This window comes from Cheilinus undulatus, linkage group 6, assembly GCF_018320785.1.
Source record: "Cheilinus undulatus linkage group 6, ASM1832078v1, whole genome shotgun sequence".
NCBI classification, from domain to species: Eukaryota; Metazoa; Chordata; class Actinopteri; order Labriformes; family Labridae; genus Cheilinus; species Cheilinus undulatus.
Window position 1 is genome coordinate 43121343 of NC_054870.1, and position 21113 is coordinate 43142455.

The window sequence follows — 21113 nt, forward strand, 5'->3', positions numbered from 1 at the left end:
CATATGACATGCAGTGTTCCCCATGCACCTCAGCTAATGGACCAAAAGAGTCAGCTGTTTTGTTCAGCTTCACCACAAATTTCAGGTTATGCATCCAGTTAACTGCTCAACTTTTAAGTAACTTCTTTTCCAAAGCCTGAGCAAAAACACGTGCACTTCAACCCCTAGCTAGCAGTGAACTAAAGACATCATTTAATTGAAACTTACTGCAGTTATGCGTGAATACCCAAAATTTAATATATAACACTCGGTGTGACTGTGAACCACATGGTTTTATCCTCATAATCGCGGTCTCATTGTTTAATAGCCATACTTTGTGGTTCCAATATAGGCTCAGGTTACAACTTAAGTCTTGTACTTACCTCGTAGTAGGTGTAAAATCATCTGTAAAATAAAGTTGTTACAGTTGACCTCAAATGCTGTTTGCATGTGTACAGAAGATCAAAACACAAAAAACCCTAATTTTTCAGAAATACCCACCTATAAGGTCTAAAGGTCTTTGCATGCTGTTTTTTTTGGGGGGGGACCAGAATCTGAAAACATGTCACGCACTCGGACCTTGCACACTGAGTTCGTGTTTTATTTATATTCACTGCGAAAATATGTAGAATCTAGAAAATTGTTTCAGACTAAAAATTGAGTGTGTGCCAATCTGATTAGAACAACATGAGCTTGATTTTCTTTTGTAACGTACAAAAATTTCATACGAAAAACGGATTCAGTGTGCAAAGGCCTTTAGACTTTAGGTTTTAAGCATTCATCATAACATATTATCATATTATGAATTCACTCTCAGGCTGTTTTAGGCTGTTCAATATTTTAGATTAGTTTGGACATTATTAGAGATTAATTTTACATCTCTGTGATGCAACTAAACAATGACACGTCAGTTATAGATGAGATTCAACACAGGGGTTGGTGTGAACTACACCATAACTTAAGGCATAACTTACTCATAGCTGGTGCTACAGGCCACAGAAATCTGTCACTTTTAAGGAGAGATTTGTTTTGGAGGTATAGAAATCCTATGAGATTTTGTTATGATTGGGGTTAATCGAATCCATTTGTGCTGAAGGTTATTTCCTTTGGTAAAACCTCTATGTCTCTTAACATCATATTGCATTTAAAAACTAATAAGCTGTGTGACATTTTCATCTGACTCATGCAGATGTTTTGATATGTGAGTCAGAGGTTCTCATAAAAAGGCTGTTTCACCTTCATTGTGCTCCCAGGTCATGGCTTTACTTCCTTCCGTTGCTCCCGTTGCCAACAGTTTTGGAGGATCCAGGCCCACTTTGCATTTACAGCGCATTCTGCACTGATCCAAACTCAATATTTTTGTAACCTGAGAGGATTGCAACCCCCCCCCCCTCTCTTGTTGAATGTGGCATGGCACCCCCTCTCCTTCTCGGTCTGCGTTCTGCCCCCAGACTCCTCGTGGATGGGACCGGGACTTTGACGAGCTCCATATGGAATGCAGGAAAAACTCCAGTAAATGCTGGCTCAGGCACACAGTGAAATAATTTGTGGTTTGTTTTTTCTTGCAGACTATAAGCAGAAGTACGGGGAAGAGCATGGCTCGTGCCAAGCCGGGATTGCGGGAGTTTTTACGGAGGTCAGTAACAGTGCTTGTTCATCTTTTTAATCCATGTAACACTCGCTTTTGTCAGACGGAAACAGAGGCTGTTTTCGTTGTTATTTAAAGTCCAGACGTGGAATTTTCTGTATAAGTTGGAGGCATCACTGACATCTTTAAACCATTGCTTTAGGGCCTTTGTCCACTGATTTTTTGTGTGCAGCCTAAATGTCAGAGTACTTCTCACAGGCTCTTAGTTTTTCTATGTAGCTTAGATTGTCCCACGGCACTTCTGCACTTTAGTAATGAGCGTTAGGACTGTTTCAGATTGATTTGCATGCTTAATACATGCTTTTATTTCAGGAAACTTAAAAAGGAAACATCAAACTAGTGTAAAGAGATGTGCTGGCAGCAACAACAGCTCTAGTACTGAAATCACGCCTCAGCAGATGAGTTTGATTAGTTGTTTTCTCATCCCTCATTGTTTTTTTTTAAATTAATAGCCTTGTACTTTCTTGATTTTGAATGGTTGGTGAGGAAGAAGTGACAGTGACAAGCTTGAGCAAAGCAGCAAAGAATAGTTGGCACCAAGGTCTAACAAACTGCTTTGGTTTTTGTAGAAAAAGTGGCTGCTGCCAGCAGAACAGTGCCTTTAATGGACACAGGCCCTTAGATCAGTGTTTGCCAACCATTTTTCCTTGGAGCCCCTCCTATATGTGCCTAAGAAAAATCTAGACCCCCTGGGACTGAAGTGAGAGGAAACAGTTACACACTGCCATCAAAAATCAACATAGATTTCAATAATTCACTGATTAAACCCTAAAAAGGCCTATGCATGCTTTTCTTATCAAAAGACCTTTGTATAAACTACTTAATAACTGCTTTATCATGGTTTTAGTCAATATTTGCAAATCTGTTTCTGGCAGCCTCAGAGTAGACGAGGCCTCATGCCCCTCCTGAGATCTTTGGCGCCCCCTCTGAAGGGTCCCAGACCCCAGGTTGGGAACCGATGCCTTAGATCATCTTCTTTAGGCTTTTACGTAATCTTTTCCATAGCTTTTACTTCTTTTTTTATACTATTTTTATTTATATTCACCCTTTTTATTTTGCATGTTTTATTTCAGTTTGTGTCTTTCTCTTCCATTATCTGTCAGTAGTTTATGTCTTTTATTCTCTTGTGTCTTTTTAATGTCTTGCTTAGATATAATATTTCTATGGCATTTTACTCCTTGTGTTACCTGTTTGGAGTTCCTTTTGAGATATTTTTGAAGGTTTTTTATTTCAAAGACGCTACAATAATAAAGTTCAATGACTGCCAACCTAAGTGCCCGAAGCATGTTTTAAGATTAAAAAAAAAAGAAAAAAAAATTTAAATCAATCGAAATTTTTGCACTGGCACTACAAAACCAAAGGAGTTCACATTATAAGTGCTCAGTATCAGTAAAAACCCCCAAAAAACATTGGCTTTAGTAGTTTTTGTTGCTGCACAGTGCTCTTAAGGTGCCCTCCAATAGAACCAGTTTCCCCAGTGTCATATTTGTCCCCCTTCCCCAGTACCCTTCTGGTCTGCACTTTCAATGTTTCAAGCCCAACTGGCGCCTGAGCACAGATACATCATCACAATTGAATATGAAAAACACAGTTCACAAAACACTCACTGGAGAAATACGCAGAAAACATGACAGTAACTTTGATCCCTCTCTGGCTTATTTGGCAGACTTCAATACTCTGTTCTGATTTCTTGCTGCTGTGTGAACAGGTCCTAGTCCTGAACTGACCTGTCAGATGGGTTTATCCCTCAAAATACGGTCCAGCTTGTTGTAAAACATACACGTGATCTGACCACTACGGTTGTCTCTTTAAGCATATCATCAAGGCTTTTCCATTTCTTTTGGCACTATAGCCACGTCCCTCTGAGGCCATGTTTGGCCAATTATTTAAAACTCTTTCGAAAAATGTCAGTTATAATACAACCCCTTGAGTTTTGCTGGGATATAACATTCATCAGGGAAAGCTCCCAAACAAAGCGTTTGGGACTTTTCAAATAATCTCAGAAGGTGATTGGACAAACACTTTGTCTGTCACATTCATTGGAGTCAACTGAAGTGACAAGACAAAATGAGGTAGTCAGCATATGCTGCTCTGGTAGTAGCCTGAACTTGACAGACAGGTGCTTCCACAGTTTTTGAACAGCAGAGCTTGTTGCTAGATAAAACTCATGCCGCAGTTCTGATTAAACTGCATCTACACTACAACATTTGAGCTAATTGCTACACCAGTGGCAGACATTGTATAGACCGGCTTACAGTACAATTAAACCCCACCCATAACAAACTCATGCCAAAGCATGGGGGAAAAGTGAAAACATCTTATCATCATGAAAGACTTTCAGTGTGGCTCTTTTCTCTCGTTTTAGTAAAGAAATGTCCATGTCTGATAAAATTGCCACTGTGGCTACATCTGAGCTAATCAGTCCACCAGCAGCCATTTCTATTGGCTCCCGGTACAAGTAAATCCCAGCCATAGCTACCACCTTATCCTCCTCGAATGTTGCTGATTGGTCAGATCAGTTCTCAGGCTTGGCACAGTCGTTCCAGATTGGAGCTTCGCAAGATGGATTTACCTGGTGACAGACATGGAGTCTGACCAGTTCATCTGCTTTGCAAGGTTAGGGCTGCCAGAGCAATAAGCACAGTCTTACGACACAGGCCCTTATAGTGCTTTCAGGCATGCACAAACTCTTAAACATTTTCCCTGTTTTCTGCCATTAGAGGCTGGCTGCAGGAGCACCAGAAGTCGCAAACATGCACCAGGTTAAAAGGCAGCTTTTTTATCATAGAAATAAACATGCTTACATCCTGGTTCCAAAATGAATCTGGTCTAAATAGGTCGTGCCTCTGTTGGCACACTTTATGGGGGGTGAATTTCCTCATGACTCATTCATTTTGATTTTATGAAGAATAAAAGTTCTTCATGATAAGATCCACCTCATCTCCACCTCTTTGTCTGCTGTAGGGCCAGGCTAAAGTTTGAGACAACATTTCCATCGCCATCCACAGGCTTCAGAAATCCCCTTCAGTAACCAAATGGTTGACATCACTAAGACTTTCTCCATGTTTGTATACAGTTTGTGGTCTTGTCCTACCTCCTGTGGCCCCCCAGGAGGCAGCCTGTCTGAAATCCTCAGGATTGCATTTGTGAAAAAAAAAAAAAAAAAGCTCCAAAGAAAAGTCTTTCTTTCTCTTTGTAGGAGACAAGAAAGCTGATACAGAGCCATGTATCAGCAATAAAGAAATGAATAAAAACAAATAAAGTTAACAGTGATATGCCTGAATTTTCAGACAACCTCCCTCTTTGTTGACTTTGACTCTCCAGGTTTCTGAGAACAGTTAACAGAGCTGTTATATGTTCTTCTGAAGGGGATTTTTCTCCGCCCTTAGCTGTTTAAGACGCCAATGATGTGGAAAATCTGAATTCTCCACTCAGACATACATGAGTATTTATATCAAAGCGGCCGGCGCTCTGCTGACTATCTGCTGATAACTGTTAGTATGTTTCCATAGGCTGATAGAGGAGGAAAAACCACAGGGACCTCACTTCACCTCTGGTGTGGTTCCACCAGATAAGGTCTTAAAGAAAATACGAGTTTCCCTTTCCTCTGCTGCATAGATGTGCTACTGTTTTCGTACAAACGTATGACATCACCCTTAGTTTCACAATAACGTTCTGTATCTCTGAGATGTCTTTGAGTTTCCCACGTGTCTAGAGGGATGGAGCTGCTTAAAAGTTTTCAAGTTTACATGCATGTGAGGAAAAATAAAGTTTGACATTAAACAATGTGCACATGAGGAATGCTTTTAAATGTGACTATTTCAGACATTTTTTTCTTACTATATGTTAGTGATATAACTCTTTCCTGATGTTCCACATGAGCAGCATGTTCTGTACTGGTCCTTTTAAAGGCTCACATTACTGTTACGCTCAATTAGGGACATACAGTAAAGTATAGACGGCTGTGAAGGACTTGAAATGTGTCCTCAGAGCACAGCTGTACATTAAGCCCCAAATTTTTCTCATGGTGAATAAAAGTCTGATGGATATTTCACATTTTTCCAGCATGTTTTCTTTGTTAATGTGCCAAATAACATTTTAGAAAAACATCTCATCTGTTATTCTTAAATTTCTCTACAAGAGAATATGTATGTGTCATAAATAGCTACATTAATCTCTTGTCCTTTAAAGCATTGGTTCTCAGCTGGTGGGTCGGGACCCAAAAATGGGTCACAAACCCATTTTGGTCAGAGCTGTGTGCCTTGATAAAAAAAAATAGTAGGAAAAAAAATCTATGGTGTGCTTTTAATTCCGAAAGATGTCTCAGACCCTTTGTTTCATTGCATCTTTTGTCCCATCTCTAATCTAAACTACACCATTTTTCATTAAAAACATTTTGATTGGTGATTGCAAAATGTAAGAACGTTGGGTCTCGATTCACCATTGAGGAGATGGTGGTGGGTCCTGATGCCAGATCAGTTGAGAGCCACAGCTTGAAAGTGAGAATTTGATGCTTTTCTTTGCTGTATACGGCTGTTAGTAGGGAAAAAAAATCTTCTGGACATACTTTAGTGGTTATAATGCCTTTTGTTCTGCATGCTCTTATAAACTAGGAAAATTAAGGGGTTAAACCATTAAAAACCGCTTAGAGTTCTGTGTAAAATTAGTCTAAAATGCCTATCCAGGAATACACAAATTAAATTGCATGCTGTGTTTGAAGCATGTGGAGTACACACACAAACAAGGTGACTATAGAAAGGTAACACTCTGAAGTTTCTGTCAGATTCACTTTATCTGCTACTGGTACTGAGTAATACAACAAAGAACAAAATGTTTTTTTCTTGTGAATCTGTATTGTGAAACAGAGCTTGCAGATGACTGTAGATGGGAGGTATTAGCTGGAAAACTAATCTGGACTAAAACATGAAGTCTGAGCTGGTTCAGGTTTAAGATGATAACAATAGAACAGAAAATGAGGATTTTATGACTGTTTTTATGAGGAAGAGTCTGAGGTATTTCAAACTGGAGTCTCCAAAAGCTATTGAGGTGGGTTGATATTTTTCAGTGCATGAAAAAAGACATTATTGCAGCATATGAGACATTTAAATTATACAAACCAGTCCGTGGATCTTTATGGATGCAATCCTGTTTTTGGGCTACCAATTTGACTGGATTTAGATTGTAGGGACTCTTTCTGATGCAGCAGGACTGTTCTTGATGATTATTCTGATCAGGAGGAGAGCTTCTAATGAGCTGTATCACTTCTATTGTTGTTTGTTTGTGTGTAGCCTGACAGATACTTGAATAGGCTCTATGCACGACAGGGTGTGACGTATTTCCAGAGGAAAATAAGGCCGCTTTACAACTTCCATCCAACGATACGTGCTAAGCCAAAACAGTATCTAAACCGTCCTATACCGTGTTTATTCGTCAGGTCTTTTTTTTTGTTTGTTTGTTTCAATTGTTGTTTGTGTTTGTTCTTTGTCATAATGGCATCTAAACATGCTAAAATGATGTTTCAAAAATGGGTTAATAGCACTTCTGGATACCATTGCTGTGTGCTATCTACATCTTCAGCTAAATTTACTCCTCATTGACAGTCAGCTTGGGTAACTCATGCAAACAGCAAGTAAGCCACAACAAATCTGCCATCATACGCCGTTTTCATCTGCGTTCAATCTCCCAACCGGAAGTTTGGGAGCGGCCTAATGCCGAATGCAGAAGTGATTTGTACACAGAGCCCATAGTGGCTGCTGTGGTGGTTTTATCCTGAAATGGTTTACATCAGGAGGGTCAACCTCAAGGCCTGGGCACTTAATCCGGCCTGTCGTACAGTTATACATGGCCAGCAAGATCATATCATAATTGTTTTATAAATTGCCCACTGGTATGAGGTCTGCAGATTTTTGCTAGTCTAAAAATGTAAATTTAACCTTGATGATCAGAATATCCTTGTTAAGTCACAAAAGTAAAGAGTAAAATAAGAAGAAAAAAGATAAGAAGTAAGAAAGAAAAAAAATAAGAAGATATAGAGTCAGGATTGTGGGAAAGAAATTAGTTTGTGTTTTCATTTGATATTTTCAATTTTGTCACAGGTATGACTTAAACTTATGATTTTTGACTTTTTATATAATATTCAGACCTTTTAATTCATAATTTTGACTTTAATCTCATATTTTGACCTTTCAGACTCACAATTTACAATGTTAACTCATAATCTGACATGTTAAACTCATGCTAGGGGAATATTTAGGGGTTTTTTTTGTGTGTGTGTTTTTATTTTTTGCCAAGTTATATTGACTGTGAATGATTTATGAAATAAATTAAAGGGTAAGACATTCAAAGGGATGAATATTTTTAATAGGCCCTGTATAATAATGTAGATTTTGTACTATGAGCTGTAAAGGTGATGTATTTCTGTATAAATATGTATTCCCCTTACATTAATTGTCATACTGAATCTGTTAAAAAAAAAAAGTATGTGAAAAGACCTTTAACTTCAGGAACGCCAAAGATTCTCATGATGATTGACTCCACAGTGAACTGTCTGTTTCCAAACCAGACACTGAATCATCAAACGCTCATTTCTCCCTGACTGTGGATGTCAGTGTTGATCTGTTTAAGTATTTGAACCCCCCTATACTTTAAAGAATGTGAAGAATTCAGAGAAAAGACGTCTGACTGTTAGACCCTATCCTTGTCTGAACTGCGGAGCGTGCGCCTGGTGGCGCCCAGATGTTTGACACCAGGGCTCAGGAGAGAAGGACTGCTGAGTAAGGTCTTCTCTGAGCTGTTTGGTTTGTTTGAGTTCTCACTGGTGTCTAAACATCCTGCGACACGGATAACATCAGCTGAGAGAAGCAGGAAGAGCCGAGCAGATTTCTGAGTGTATTTGAAAACTGGAGCATCTTTATTGTTCTGATCTGCTCGCTTTAACGGCAGACTCGTTTTACAGCTGTCACTGTTCTCTGAATTCCTCATCACTTCAAAGCCGGCGGCCATTGCTGGCACGCCATCTGGACGTGTGGTTAAAGAGCAGATAGCACAAACCAGTCTGTGGCTGCTGGTTAACCAGAAAATCTCTGTTGTTCTTTTTTTGACGTTTTCTTATTGCTGTGAAGACAGAAAAGTACATAAAAATTATAAATCAGTTAAATGATGCAGGTATTTTGTTGCTCTCCTTCCCTCTACAGAAGAAATATTTTCCCTCTTATCGGGATCAAGCTATTTGACATGGGGATTTATATCTGAAATATTTGAATACCTTCATATTTCCATTTTTAACTCTATTTATATCCATGTTGGACTCTTTTCTTGATTGTTTTTGTGTCTTTTTATTTGTAATTTTACATCCTATCTGCTATTTCAATCTTTTTGAGGTCACTTGTGGTCAGAAGGGTTTAGGATCAAAAATATTGACACTGAAGTTCAAACACAGAGCTGTTGCTCTTACTGAGGCAAAGATATACATGCATGTCAGCACAGAGGCTTACTGTTTCATATCGTGCCACTGTCTCTTCTTCATGGAGATGATGTTGCCGTCTGAGGAAATCTCCCTAAATCCTTTAACCAAGGGGTGTCCAAACTATGGCCCGGGGGCCAAATGCGGCCTGCGGTCCACTTTTGGTTGGCCCGCAGCAAATTCCGTAAATAAAATAAAATAATATGGCCCCTATCAGAATGTAAAGCTTGTACTTAAATGTATTGTACTACTTAGTTTCATCACAGAGGGGTGCTGCCATGTTAATTCTGTAGACAAACATTTTGACAAGCCAAACTTAATTTTTTTCAGTGACTACTCTGTAAATAGTAAACATACTGCCAACCAAAATAATAACAGTAATTTGATTTATAATGCCATGATGGATTACAGCAGCAAAAAGCAATACCAATGGTATACCAGGGGCAGTGACAGCTAGGGCCAACCAGTGTATATTATATTTATATATTTATATTTATATATATTTATATATTTATATTTATATATATTTTATTGTATAAAAGACAACATCTTTGAACTATCTTGAATTATCTTTAATATCCTCAAGGGGAGGTTTATGAAATCGGCCACACCATCTGCATATATATGTGTATGTGGAAAAAGTTTGGACGCCATGCTCTGACCAATATGTGGTGTTTTTTATTCTCAGGAGCTGGTGGTGATGGGGGCTCCAGGGTCGTACTACTGGACCGGGACAATCAAGGTCTACAACCTGACATCTGACTCGTTTTACAGCCCCAACAAAGATGACATCGACTCCCACAGATACAGCTACCTGGGTGAGCACCCGAAAGAAGTAGACACATTTTTTAAATCTCAACTTTATGAGAAAATAAGAGCTGTGACCGATCGTTTTCTGCATCTCCAGGCTACGCCGTGACAGCCGGACACTTCTCTTCTCCCCATGTGATCGACATCGCTGCAGGGGCGCCTCAGCACAGCGGCAGTGGAAAAGTAGGCATTCTATCTTTCTGCCGTCTTTCCAGCTGTTGAATTAAAGTTTTTTCTTGCTGCAGTGATTTGTTTTTCTCCTGCGCAGGTTTACATTTTCAAAATCGATGGTTCGTCTTTGGTGAAGAGTTTTCAAGCCTCAGGGAAAATGGTATGAGCTGGGATGTGGTTGTATATTCCCCTTCTGTTTTTAATCACTCTGCAGCACGTATTTTACTGAACTTTTCATTATATTTAACCTAATCTGCCGCAGGGATCATGTGGTTAACTCTTATGATGCATCACAGACATGCTGCTCTAATTGCTTTGTTGTCAGAAATGTTATGTTTATGTCTGAGTAACAGCGATTTAAAGAAGAACCAGCGGTAACCAAAGCCAGGGAGGTAGCTAATGCTTTCCATATAGGGGGAATAAAGGGCAGCTTTAGCACATAAGTTGTGTAAATATTCCTTTAAAAGTTGCAGATATTACAGAGGAAGTAGGAGCGTGATTCATGTGTCAATGCAATGAAGTGAAGAAGTGTCTGTGATCTGACCCCTCGCTCTGTGGCTCGGCTTGGTTCCAGATGGGCTCTTACTTTGGCTCCTCATTGTGTGCAGTTGATCTGAACCAGGATGGCCTGTCGGACCTGCTGGTGGGGGCTCCCATGCACAGCCAGCTCCGGGACGAGGGCCAGGTGTCTGTGTACCTCAGCAAGGGCAACGTGAGTGTGTGGGAACATGATAGCATAACTTACATATTTATTTTATGTCCTCTACATTTCTATACCATTATTATTGTCTGAATTTTCAGCTCCCCTCGCTCATGTTTGATTTCTTTCCCCCTGTGTTTGTTATCATGATTACTAAATTAAACAGCAGAGCATAGTGGGAGTGGGAGGGATTATTTTATCCAAGCTTCTGTTTGTACCTTTTATATTTATGAGTTATTGCAAGGAGGAAGTTGACTGCATGTTTGGTGGTTTTAATCGTTTGGATAAAAGCCAGCTGACCGCAATCGAAGCCAAAGAATTTTATCAGAGAAAAGAAGCAATAATTTCTCTGCAGCAGTTTACTTTTGTCCTCTGCCAGCTCACTGTATAAATCTTGTGGCTCCTTTTTTCAGGGTGTGATGGAAGAGGGGGGCATTCTGAGCGGGGACAATGCTTTCAATGCACACTTTGGAGAATGCATTACGGCAATTGGAGACATAGATGACGACGGATATCAAGGTCAGTGAACTTTACTGCAAAGACATAATTGAAAGGCCGTAGATGCATAATTATTTTTTCTGCAACTATAAATACAATATACACTCTTGTACTGAAAGGGATATTTTTGTATTTTTAAAATTTGGTTGTATAAGGTTCTCGACAATAGTAGTGGCATTAGCCTCCGGAGATCAAAATGTGCATTGTTCCTTTAGGCCGAACATGCTTGGAACACCAGCAAGGAAGCTAGACCATACAACTCTTCAGACGGAAACAGTTGTTCCATGAAATTTAGCGAGTTTTGGGCAAAAATTGGCCAAAAAACAATGTTGGCTCAAATGTACACTATTTAGAACATTTGTGAAGTGTTTTATTTTTTTACCCAGAAAACATCTGGATTTGGCACTATTTTGTGGGAAAGTAGTGCCACTGCTCAAAAGGAGCCAGTTGAGGTGGTTCAGGCATCTGATCTGGATGCCTCCTGGTTGCCTCCCTGTGGAGGTCTTCCGGGCTCATCCAACTGGGAAGAGACCCCAGGGCAGACCCAGAACTTACTGGAGGGATTATATATCCCATCTGGCTTGGGAGCGCCTCAGAATCCCTCAGCAGGAACTGGAAAATGTTGCTGGAGAGAGAGATGTCTGGGTTGGCTTACTTTGCTTGCTGCCACATGACCTGACCTTGGCTAAATGGAGGAAGATGGATGGGTTTGGTAGTAATACACTTTACTCTTTTATGTTATCTTTATGATTGGGTGTCTGCATTTAGAAAGACAGGACTGATTTGAGGTGTTTTTTTAACCAAAAGTACCAGGGCTTTTAGTCCTAGGAACTTCTCTTTAAGAAACTAATGGTTCCTGTGGTCTGCTGTTGTCTTCATTTCCTATGGGGTCTAAAATCCTGGGGAGATTATGCACATCAGACACCTTGACTCAGCTGTTTCAGTAAGACAGTGTAAATAAGTATGGTAACCTGGTAACAGATGTTTTACTAATGAAGACATAGATGCCAAGGATTTAATATCAAATAGACCAAATGTTATTGTCAGATTTTAGTTAATTGTAAATTGTAGTTGTTATTTTAATTGGATTTTTTTATGCTAATTTTCATTTCTTACCATAGAGTTTCCACTTGTCAGAGTTTTACTCTCAGTGGTTGTGTTGCTGTGTTGGGAAACATTATAAGAAATTTGAAGACATTGGTGGGGTACTCTGTGTGAAGACTTTGGGCCATGCTTTTCCTGAAACGGCTGCACAGGAGCTGCCAAGACATAAGCGGAGCATGCAACAGGGGGCCAGCTACCTACAGCTATAACTACTGCTCTATCAGTTGTGTGGAGCTCCATTTTCAACTGAGAAACCCTTGCATTCAAATCAAAAAAGAAATATTGATGCAATTGGCTAATCACAGTCATGCTGCCTTGTTTAAGCTGCTCTAGCCTGCCTCATCTTTACTGCTCCCTCTGCAAGCCACCTTCTGCAACATCCTCCACCCCAGCTCCTCCTTTATTCTTTATCTGGCTTAATCAATGTCAGTCTGTTGTTAATGATGCCTGCTCTCCTCTGAGGTCCTCTGCTTCTCTCCTTCAGGAGCCACATCCATTAAGCCACATCTATTTCCTGAGAGGGGCGCTGCCAGGGGCGGAGTCAGACAGCACATTAACATTTAAAGCCACAGACATATGAACAGCTTGCTCTGAGCAGGGCTGAAACAGAGGGTTTTTAGACAGAAAAATCCAATACTGGAGTGTTTTTTCAGCATCAAACTTCACAGGCATGTTTTGGGGGCCTCTGAGACCAATATAAATTTGTCTTAAAGGGGTAAAATATGTGACCTTTAAAACAATTCAACAATTCAGCTTCAGCTAACAGCAGCCAATGACACAGCACAACACAGATAGCACCATGAGAACACGAGGTAAAGCAACATGCTTGCTAAAGTAGGGTGCAAAGGTTCTGCAGTCCACACCCTAAAAAAGTTCCTCAGCCTTTGGAAAGTCCTACCTAGGGGTAGATTTTCTACGCCAGAACTAAATTTAGACCCTGGTTCCGGTTGTCAAAATGCATCAGATTCCCAATAAACACTCCTAGTTCCTGGGGAAGTTTCATACTCAAAAATCCCTTTTTGCTTTACAGCTAAAATGCCAAAAGTCCTTAAATGATCCAACAACACAACAGCTATTAAATTCAAAACTTTTGTTCTTTAACCACTAAAACATCTCTAGGCAGCCATTTGGAAGGTCAGAGCTCAGCTGGCGGTCGTGTTTGCATGTTTAAGTCTTTAAATGATCCTCCTGTGGTCTATAAATTGATAATCCAGACAATGGAGAGCACATTTCTATAGTTTTCAGACCTACTAATGTGACATTGTCTTGTAGTCATGCAACGCAGCTATTTCCTTCGTTGTCTGGCGTGAAGTAAAGTCATAAAGTTTGTATTTCTCATGAGGAAATGTTGTCTGTTGGAGGGGCTCAGGAGGTGCAACGAAACCCTCCACTTTCACAGGCATTTTGTTTCGATTACCCCGCAGCGAGGGGGAATCTTTAGAAAATATTGCCCTCTCTTAACCTTGTGTGCACAGAGTCCCCCCTTCACACTCACAGCAAATTATCCACACAAACACAGACACAGACATACATTTAGCTGTCCCTTTTCCTGGCACTGAGCCGTCTTAAACTCGAGACTAGAAGCTGCTGCCCGGTTTCATCTCTGTGGGAGATATACACGCTCTGAGGCTTGCAGCATGGCACATGTTTGTGTGTGTTTGTGAGCATGTGTGTGGAGAAAGATGGCAGCTGGGAGGCATAACTCATCCTGTAACTCATCACTCTCCCAGTGACTGGGATTCAGACTGACAATGTGTGATTTACAACCTGACTGCTACCATTTAATTTGAACTACTGTAGAAATAGGAAAATACATCTTTATTCCCCCTGGGTTTCTAAATTCTGCATCTTCATAATGGGTTAATTACAACAGAAATGGTGCCATTCTTGTACCATAGGCTATTTGCTTTGGTATGTGCACTACATGACCTGGAGGTGTTTTGGTTTATAAAAGGAAAGTTTATATATGGACTTGTGGTGGAAATGGGATAAGGAGACGTTGTTTTCTCTTGCCAGCGCTTTATAGTCTTGTTTCCACTCTCTCAGAGGTCGCACAAGTTTTTATGGCCACTAACAACACTTAATTGTCCATTAAGAGTCTTACTGTAACTGCTTGTTTCCCAGGCACTGGCCAGCTGAGAGTAAACAGAAGGCATTCACAAAAACAAGCAGGCAATTATGTTCGGTAACTTCTCATAAAAAACGCTGTTTGTGCCCTGGTTGTGTCCTCAGATGTAGCAATCGGAGCACCGAAAGAGGACGACTACGCCGGGGCTGTTTACATCTACCATGGGGATGCAGCAGGGATCATCAGTAAATACTCCATGGTGAGAACTTCTTGTATCACACAGTATACAAACATCATGGACATGCTTCTTGTTTAGTCACAGTTAGCAAAGGAAGATTGCTTTTTCCCTCTGTTATTTCTCAGTAGCTACACCAAAATGTGTTAGACTTTGATGAAAACCATATGTTCACCTTGCATACTGAGGTAGCTGAGTAACGTGTGGTAAAGTCACAGGTGGTGGTGTAGCCTCAGGAACACACAGAAGACCAACGTAGCCTCAAATGAAGCACTTCTTCCTGGGAAAATATCTTCCCTCTTCAGCTGTTTGGTTAGTTCTTTTTGATGCAGGTTTACACTTTTTACCAAGCACTTTTCAATTGATTAAATTAAACTAAATGACAATAGTCTAATGCAGTTGCACACATGACACAGACCTATTTCTACAAATTTTGAGTCGTGATTTTAAACATATCTACCCTTATACTAAATTTATCCTCCTTTTGCAAGAAGTACAAGAACAGATTCCAACATCTTGTTTAGAGCTGGGCAATATAGCCTGAAAGTTAAATCACTGTAGTTTTTGTAGCTCTTTGCAGGAACAGTATTATATCACTGTATTAGAAAATGCAAAGAGATTTCAAATTCAAATGTGTTTTTAAGTGCTACAACCCCCCTCATCCCTCTAAAATAAGTGTGTGATGGCATACTCATCTGTTTCACGCGTTCATGGAATTAAATATATTTCACATTCATCTGGGAAACCTTTATTACAAAGTGTTTTGGAAGGGCAGGACTTTTCAAAAACTTCTCAAACGGTGATTGGACGAATGTTCTGTCACATTCATTACAGACCAATCAGAGCAATGAGACAACATGAGGTAGGAGGGATGTGCAGCTCTAGAAGTAACCAAAGCTCTACAGATCTACATAGTTGATGAACGGTGAAGCTTGTTGGTGGATAAAACTCAAGCTGAGGCCGGTCTACACCAAGAAAGTGTCGGTGTGGCTCTTTGCTCTTGTTTTAATGAAGAAATGTGGCCCAGTTCTGATAAAACTGATGCTATGATACAGTGACGTCCAATCTAAATGCTACACTTGCAGCAGCTATTGTCATTGGTTTCCTGGACAACTAAACCCTGCCAGAGCTACCGCCTCGTTCTCCTTAAAATGACGCTGATTTTCAGACCTGGCAACATCGTTTGATCAGATTGGAGCTTTGCAAGAGGGATTTGCCTGATGCAGACATAGAATCTGACTAATCCAACTACTACAAGGTTACGCTGTAGCTATATCAGAACTGATGGCTACACAGGTTGCTTTGTTTACTTGCTTGCAGTACAACTTATCCCAGCCCGTAATTATTGCAAACTTGTGCTGAGGCTGGTCAGGAGGGCTAAAAGTACTTATTCACCATAAGAAGCTTCAGTGCAGGTCTTTGGTCTTGCAATAAAGAAATGTTGTCCAGCTCTGATTAACAAACTGCTGCAATACTATAGCTACATCTGAGCTATTCTCTACACATGTCATCATTGTTTAACAGCTTGCAGTATGACTAAACCCAGCCTGTAGCTACCGCCTCTTCTCTTAAAATGATGTTGCATGGTCCGTCCATTCTCAGACCAGCACAGTCGTTTCAGATTGGAGCTTTACAAGATGACAGTCTGACCAGTCCATCAGCTTTGCAAGGTTAGGCTTGCACTGCCACTGAGTTAGTAAACTACATAACATTCATCGTTGGAGCTTTGCAAGATGGATCTGCTTGAGTACAGACATGGAATCTGGCTCAAGACATTTCTTTTATTTTTGGTCCACCTGTATTTTTTATATTAAAATGCCTTTAGAATCTCAACCCTTTTAAGCACAATAAAGGTACAGACAGATATTTTTTCAGGACGATCTAGACTATCATGAGTGCTGCTAGGATGTCAGATAAATGTATCAAAAGTAATTTAACCAGAAAGAGATCAACAAGATCAACAATAAACAAGCCTTTTTACATCTTATGAAGTTCCTACAGGCCTTGCCTATAAGGAGAATAAATAACAACTTAATAATAAACCTAGGACTGAAAGTATTGCTATCATTTATCTCTGTAAAACTAATTCACCCTTGCACCCTTTTGGTATTCAAGTGTGTAAAATGCTCATTAATCTCATTGTAGGAGCTCAAACGTCCTCTTTTCATTATTTTGGCCATAGAGGAATATTTCTTTTCTTAACTTTCCAACTGGCAGATAAATATCTTGCCTCTTTTTTGTCTTTGGCCTGCCTTGATTGGTCGCTTTCACCATAAAAGAAGAAATTGGAGCATTGTGATTGGCCAACAGGCTAACAGGAAGTTGCTGTCTTTTACTTCCGGTGTCAAAATGCAGGACAGCTAGCAAGATTGCTAAGTTTTATGTAGAAAAACAAACATAATAAATAGCCATGCTATCATAGATTTAACTATGTGGATTCGTAGTATCAAAGCTACGAATAAACAAAGCACTTTGCACCTCGATTAAAAATATTCTGGAAGGGATATAAATGCCAACATCCATTTTATAGAGTGGCAAAAAGGTAAGCTGTCCATCACAATTTATTCCATAAAGATTCATCTAATATTTCCTGAGATATTGTAAACAACCCATGTGATCCCATGGGGTCCAGTGGGTTAATACTCAGCGTGGTAGTATAAAAGTTAAGTCAAAGTTTTATGGAATTTACTATATGGTTCAAGTCTGACCTGTGGCTTCTTTCTCCATTGTCATTCCCCCTGTCTCTCACCCACTCTCCTACTCTATTCACCTTCCTATGTAAGAGAAAGCAAAGGCAGCAGCTCATAAATATCTGAAAAAGAGTCTTATATGAACAGTCTTTGTGTAATCATATTTTCAATCAGTAAATCAGTTTATATTTATGTGGCATCAATCATAACAAAGGTTCCAGAAGTAAACTTGAAAAAGGATTTTTCTTGTACATATTTTAGCCAACACTTGTTTTTAATTGTGTACAACTAAATATTTTCCTGATGATTATCAAGTTGTTTGGAGCAGGACTGCTGCTTTGTGGAAAGAATTTTTTTTAATGTGCTGTACAGTTATTACTATTATTGCCATAAATGACAAACTTTCCTAATTTAAAGCTACAAAAACATCTCGTTTCAGTCAAATTTGAGTGGAAAACAAATGCAAAGGAAACACATTGTTCTTGTTCTCTTCTCCATGCTGGCTCACACGTGTTATTTACCAGCTGGTATGATCTGTTACAGAAACTGTCTGGACGCAGCGTCAGTCCTGGTCTGCAGATGTTTGGACAGTCGATCTCAGGCGACGTGGACATGGATGGCAATGGATACACAGGTAAGTTCAAACCAGATGAGATGAAAGTTTTCCAAAGCAGATCAAAAAAATGTCTCAAAAACAGGGAAAGAAAAATGTTCAATATTTGGTTTTGCAGCCCCAGGTTTTCTGACAGTCAGTTTTTTGCAGTTGTAGGGCAAAGACTCGTGATAGAGGCATCTTGTTTACTGCATTCCTCTGCTGGCATTCAGACTCAGACAGCATGACACTTTCAGTCCTCTGTGCATTGTTTCGGATTTGCAGGTGTAAAGAGCGCTTTAAGCTGATGTTGTGTTCGTGTCATATCCAATCAGTCTTGATTATGTCTTTGCTTCAGATGTCACAATTGGAGCGTTCATGTCAGACAGTGTGGTGCTGCTGCGGTGAGTAACTACATCTTTATGACACAGCAGGATGTCATTGCTACCTCTGACTCGTCTTAATTTCAAGTTTCTCCCTCTCTGTGTTCCTGTGTGGGTCAATGTGGTTGCAGAACACGGCCTGTCATTACGGTGGACGTCTCCATCTTCCTGCCTGTGACCATCAACATCACCGTGCCACAGTGCCACGAGGGCCAGCACAACCAGAACTGTTTCAATGTCACCGTGTGTATGCGCTTCAGGGGGAAACAGCTGCCCGGACAGTTAGGTGAGGATAAATCCATAAGGAAGCATTACAGAAGTGTTCAGTACACACTGAAAGGGCTATAAGTATGCCTGAGAAATGTGTGATATATTTTATTTGTGGTTTACAGTGGTATGTGCTTCTCTGTTCTGTGGATTTTTTTGTTTCTATTGTTTTTATTGATTTAATTGGGTAGGCATCTAAATGTGTACAGAAATGCAGACCAAGACAAATAGTTTCGTATCGTCATGCCTCGTATCGTATCCTATTGTATAGCCAAGGCTATCATGCATGATACATCATAAGTCCCCCCACATAACCCTCACACTGATTAAACATATGTTAACTGCCAGTTGTACTCCTAGATGCTGTATTTTAAACTCTTCAACCTAAATACAAGCTCTTGTCCCATAGAGTGTGGCTTCTTACATTTGGTGATCCTTTGAGCAGCCAAATAAGAAGCCCTCTGTGCTTTTCTTGAGGTTGGCAGGTTCACCATTCAGGTTTTCTGGTGGATGTATTTCTCACCCTTTTGTCGCAAAAAGACTTGTTTTGTCTTTAAACTCTGCATGCTTTGTTATCAGATGACTCTTTAGCTTTTGCAGGTTTCATGGTTTCACATGAAGACACACAACACATTTTGGTCTTCCGTCGCTGTTCTCAGTAAAAACAAACTCCAAATATCTGTCATCATATTTTCTCAGTTTAGCTGGTTTGGGCCCAGCATCACTTGATGAAGTGGACGTTCTTAAATATTTATCCATTGTTGCTAGCTTGACCTGCAGACCAAATGTGTCCTGAGCAAAGTGACTGCTGTGTAACGAGTGATAGATTTATGTGATATGTCACAATCATATCTGGGTTTTTATTGGCCTAAAGCTGACTGATGTGGGAGTCATTGGTTTAGTATGGTTGTTTTATGGTGCTGTGGTCCCTATATGTATTTATTTGATTTTAAATGAAATGGAATTACTTTAATAATTCGTTTTAAATTATTTCGCAGACCCCTGAGCTGTGGCTTGTGATCCCCAGTTTAAGAAGTACTGAGTCAAATGAAATTGATACCTGTTTCAATACCATGGTAACAAAAGTACAAGTCCTAGGCATCCAATATCTAGGAATAGCTTGTTTTTACCAAACATTGCAGGAAGACTCCTGCCCTCTGTCTGAATTTCATTTTACCCTGGTTTTTAACTTGAATTTGCTTCAGTTTTCTGTTTACCTTCAACCAAAATCTGATTATTTATGTATTTATCACATTTATCTGTATATGCTGTACCCAGCATTAGGAATCCCGGACGAGCCCCCATTTGTTACCACCTGGCTCAGGACTGGTAACAAAGACGGAGGTCAAACAAAGGGTTAAAGAGTCAAAAGTGATGTTGGTTTAACATAAACTGTGAAAAATGAATGTCTGCAAGGGGATGAGTAAAGGTGTGATTGTTGTGATTAGTGCAGTAAGCCAAACAGAAGAAGGTTGAGGTAGTTGTAGCACCTGTTTAAAAAAAGTTTAATACTTGTTATTTTGTTTTGTGCTCATCTTTGTATCTCTGATGAAAAAGAGAAAAAGTAAGCATTAGCATTAATGGCATCCTAATATAAAACAAGCTACAGACAGCTTAGCTTGTGGACCCTGCTAACATCCTATGACCGCTGGAAAGTATCATGAGAAATCTGATTTTTAATTAGAATTTTCTTTTTTAAATGTATTTAATTTTTTTTCTTTTCACCTCTGTAGATAATTTAAAGACCTTACTATGAGCAGCGAAGGGTGAACACTGAGCCTTCTTGATTGATTACTGTAACTGTTGATGTTAAGAGGGCAGCCCTTGCTGTACGAGTTATGTGTTGTATGTTTTGGCGGCCAACATCCAAGCCCAGTGAACCTCAAATGCAGTACATTTTACCCGTCATTCTGCGTTATGAGGAATTGAAATTCCTCCTTCTTGAACTTTTGGTCTTTTAAATTTGGTAAAATGTAAACATAATCCCACTGAAAAATTCTCCACGGGCTCTGAGACAGTCAGTGTGGTTAGCCTTTGGCCCTTGGTGCGTTTGGCCGACCCTTCAGCCTTCGCTGACTGGCTGGAGGGCGGGGTGCCTGTTGAGTGCTGAGGTGCGGTCCCGTGTTTCCAGTGTTTGGGTGTGGTCACTCACAACTCCCCCGGGGGAGCAGGAGCTCTGTCGTTACATAATGACTGCGTCCTGGCTCTCAGGAATAAAGCCTCACTGTTTAGGCGTCTGGAGAACTGCATGGAAAGTGCAGCAGCATGTGTTTGGTGATGAAGCCTTCCTTTGCCTCCTCTGGAGTGAGCTCACGGCGTTTTCTCTGTTGGAGCGAGGAAACAGTGAGGCTTTGGTCCAAGTGGGGTGTGTGTTAGCCACCCTTCCCACTGTTTTACCAGTGTGACACCCTCTTGAAGCCATTACTACAGACTGAGGCTGATTCATTCAGAGCCATGGCGTTTAAATGGCCAGAAGCCCATGTATGGTTTTCTCGGAAATGTTCGT

General features: G+C 40.1%; 1 protein-coding gene across 1 annotated transcript in view; it reads left to right on the plus strand.

The window, feature by feature from the left end:
* The window catches only part of itga9 (integrin, alpha 9), a 110885-nt gene that overhangs the window by 21012 nt on the left and 68760 nt on the right, over positions 1-21113 (plus strand). Inside the window, exons 5-14 of the mRNA XM_041789043.1 lie at positions 1548-1615; positions 9778-9907; positions 9997-10082; positions 10168-10230; positions 10645-10782; positions 11184-11289; positions 14605-14699; positions 17909-17999; positions 18316-18361; positions 18472-18626. Coding sequence (XP_041644977.1) covers positions 1548-1615; positions 9778-9907; positions 9997-10082; positions 10168-10230; positions 10645-10782; positions 11184-11289; positions 14605-14699; positions 17909-17999; positions 18316-18361; positions 18472-18626 — 978 coding nt within the window. The remainder of the gene's footprint in view (positions 1-1547; positions 1616-9777; positions 9908-9996; positions 10083-10167; positions 10231-10644; positions 10783-11183; positions 11290-14604; positions 14700-17908; positions 18000-18315; positions 18362-18471; positions 18627-21113) is intronic.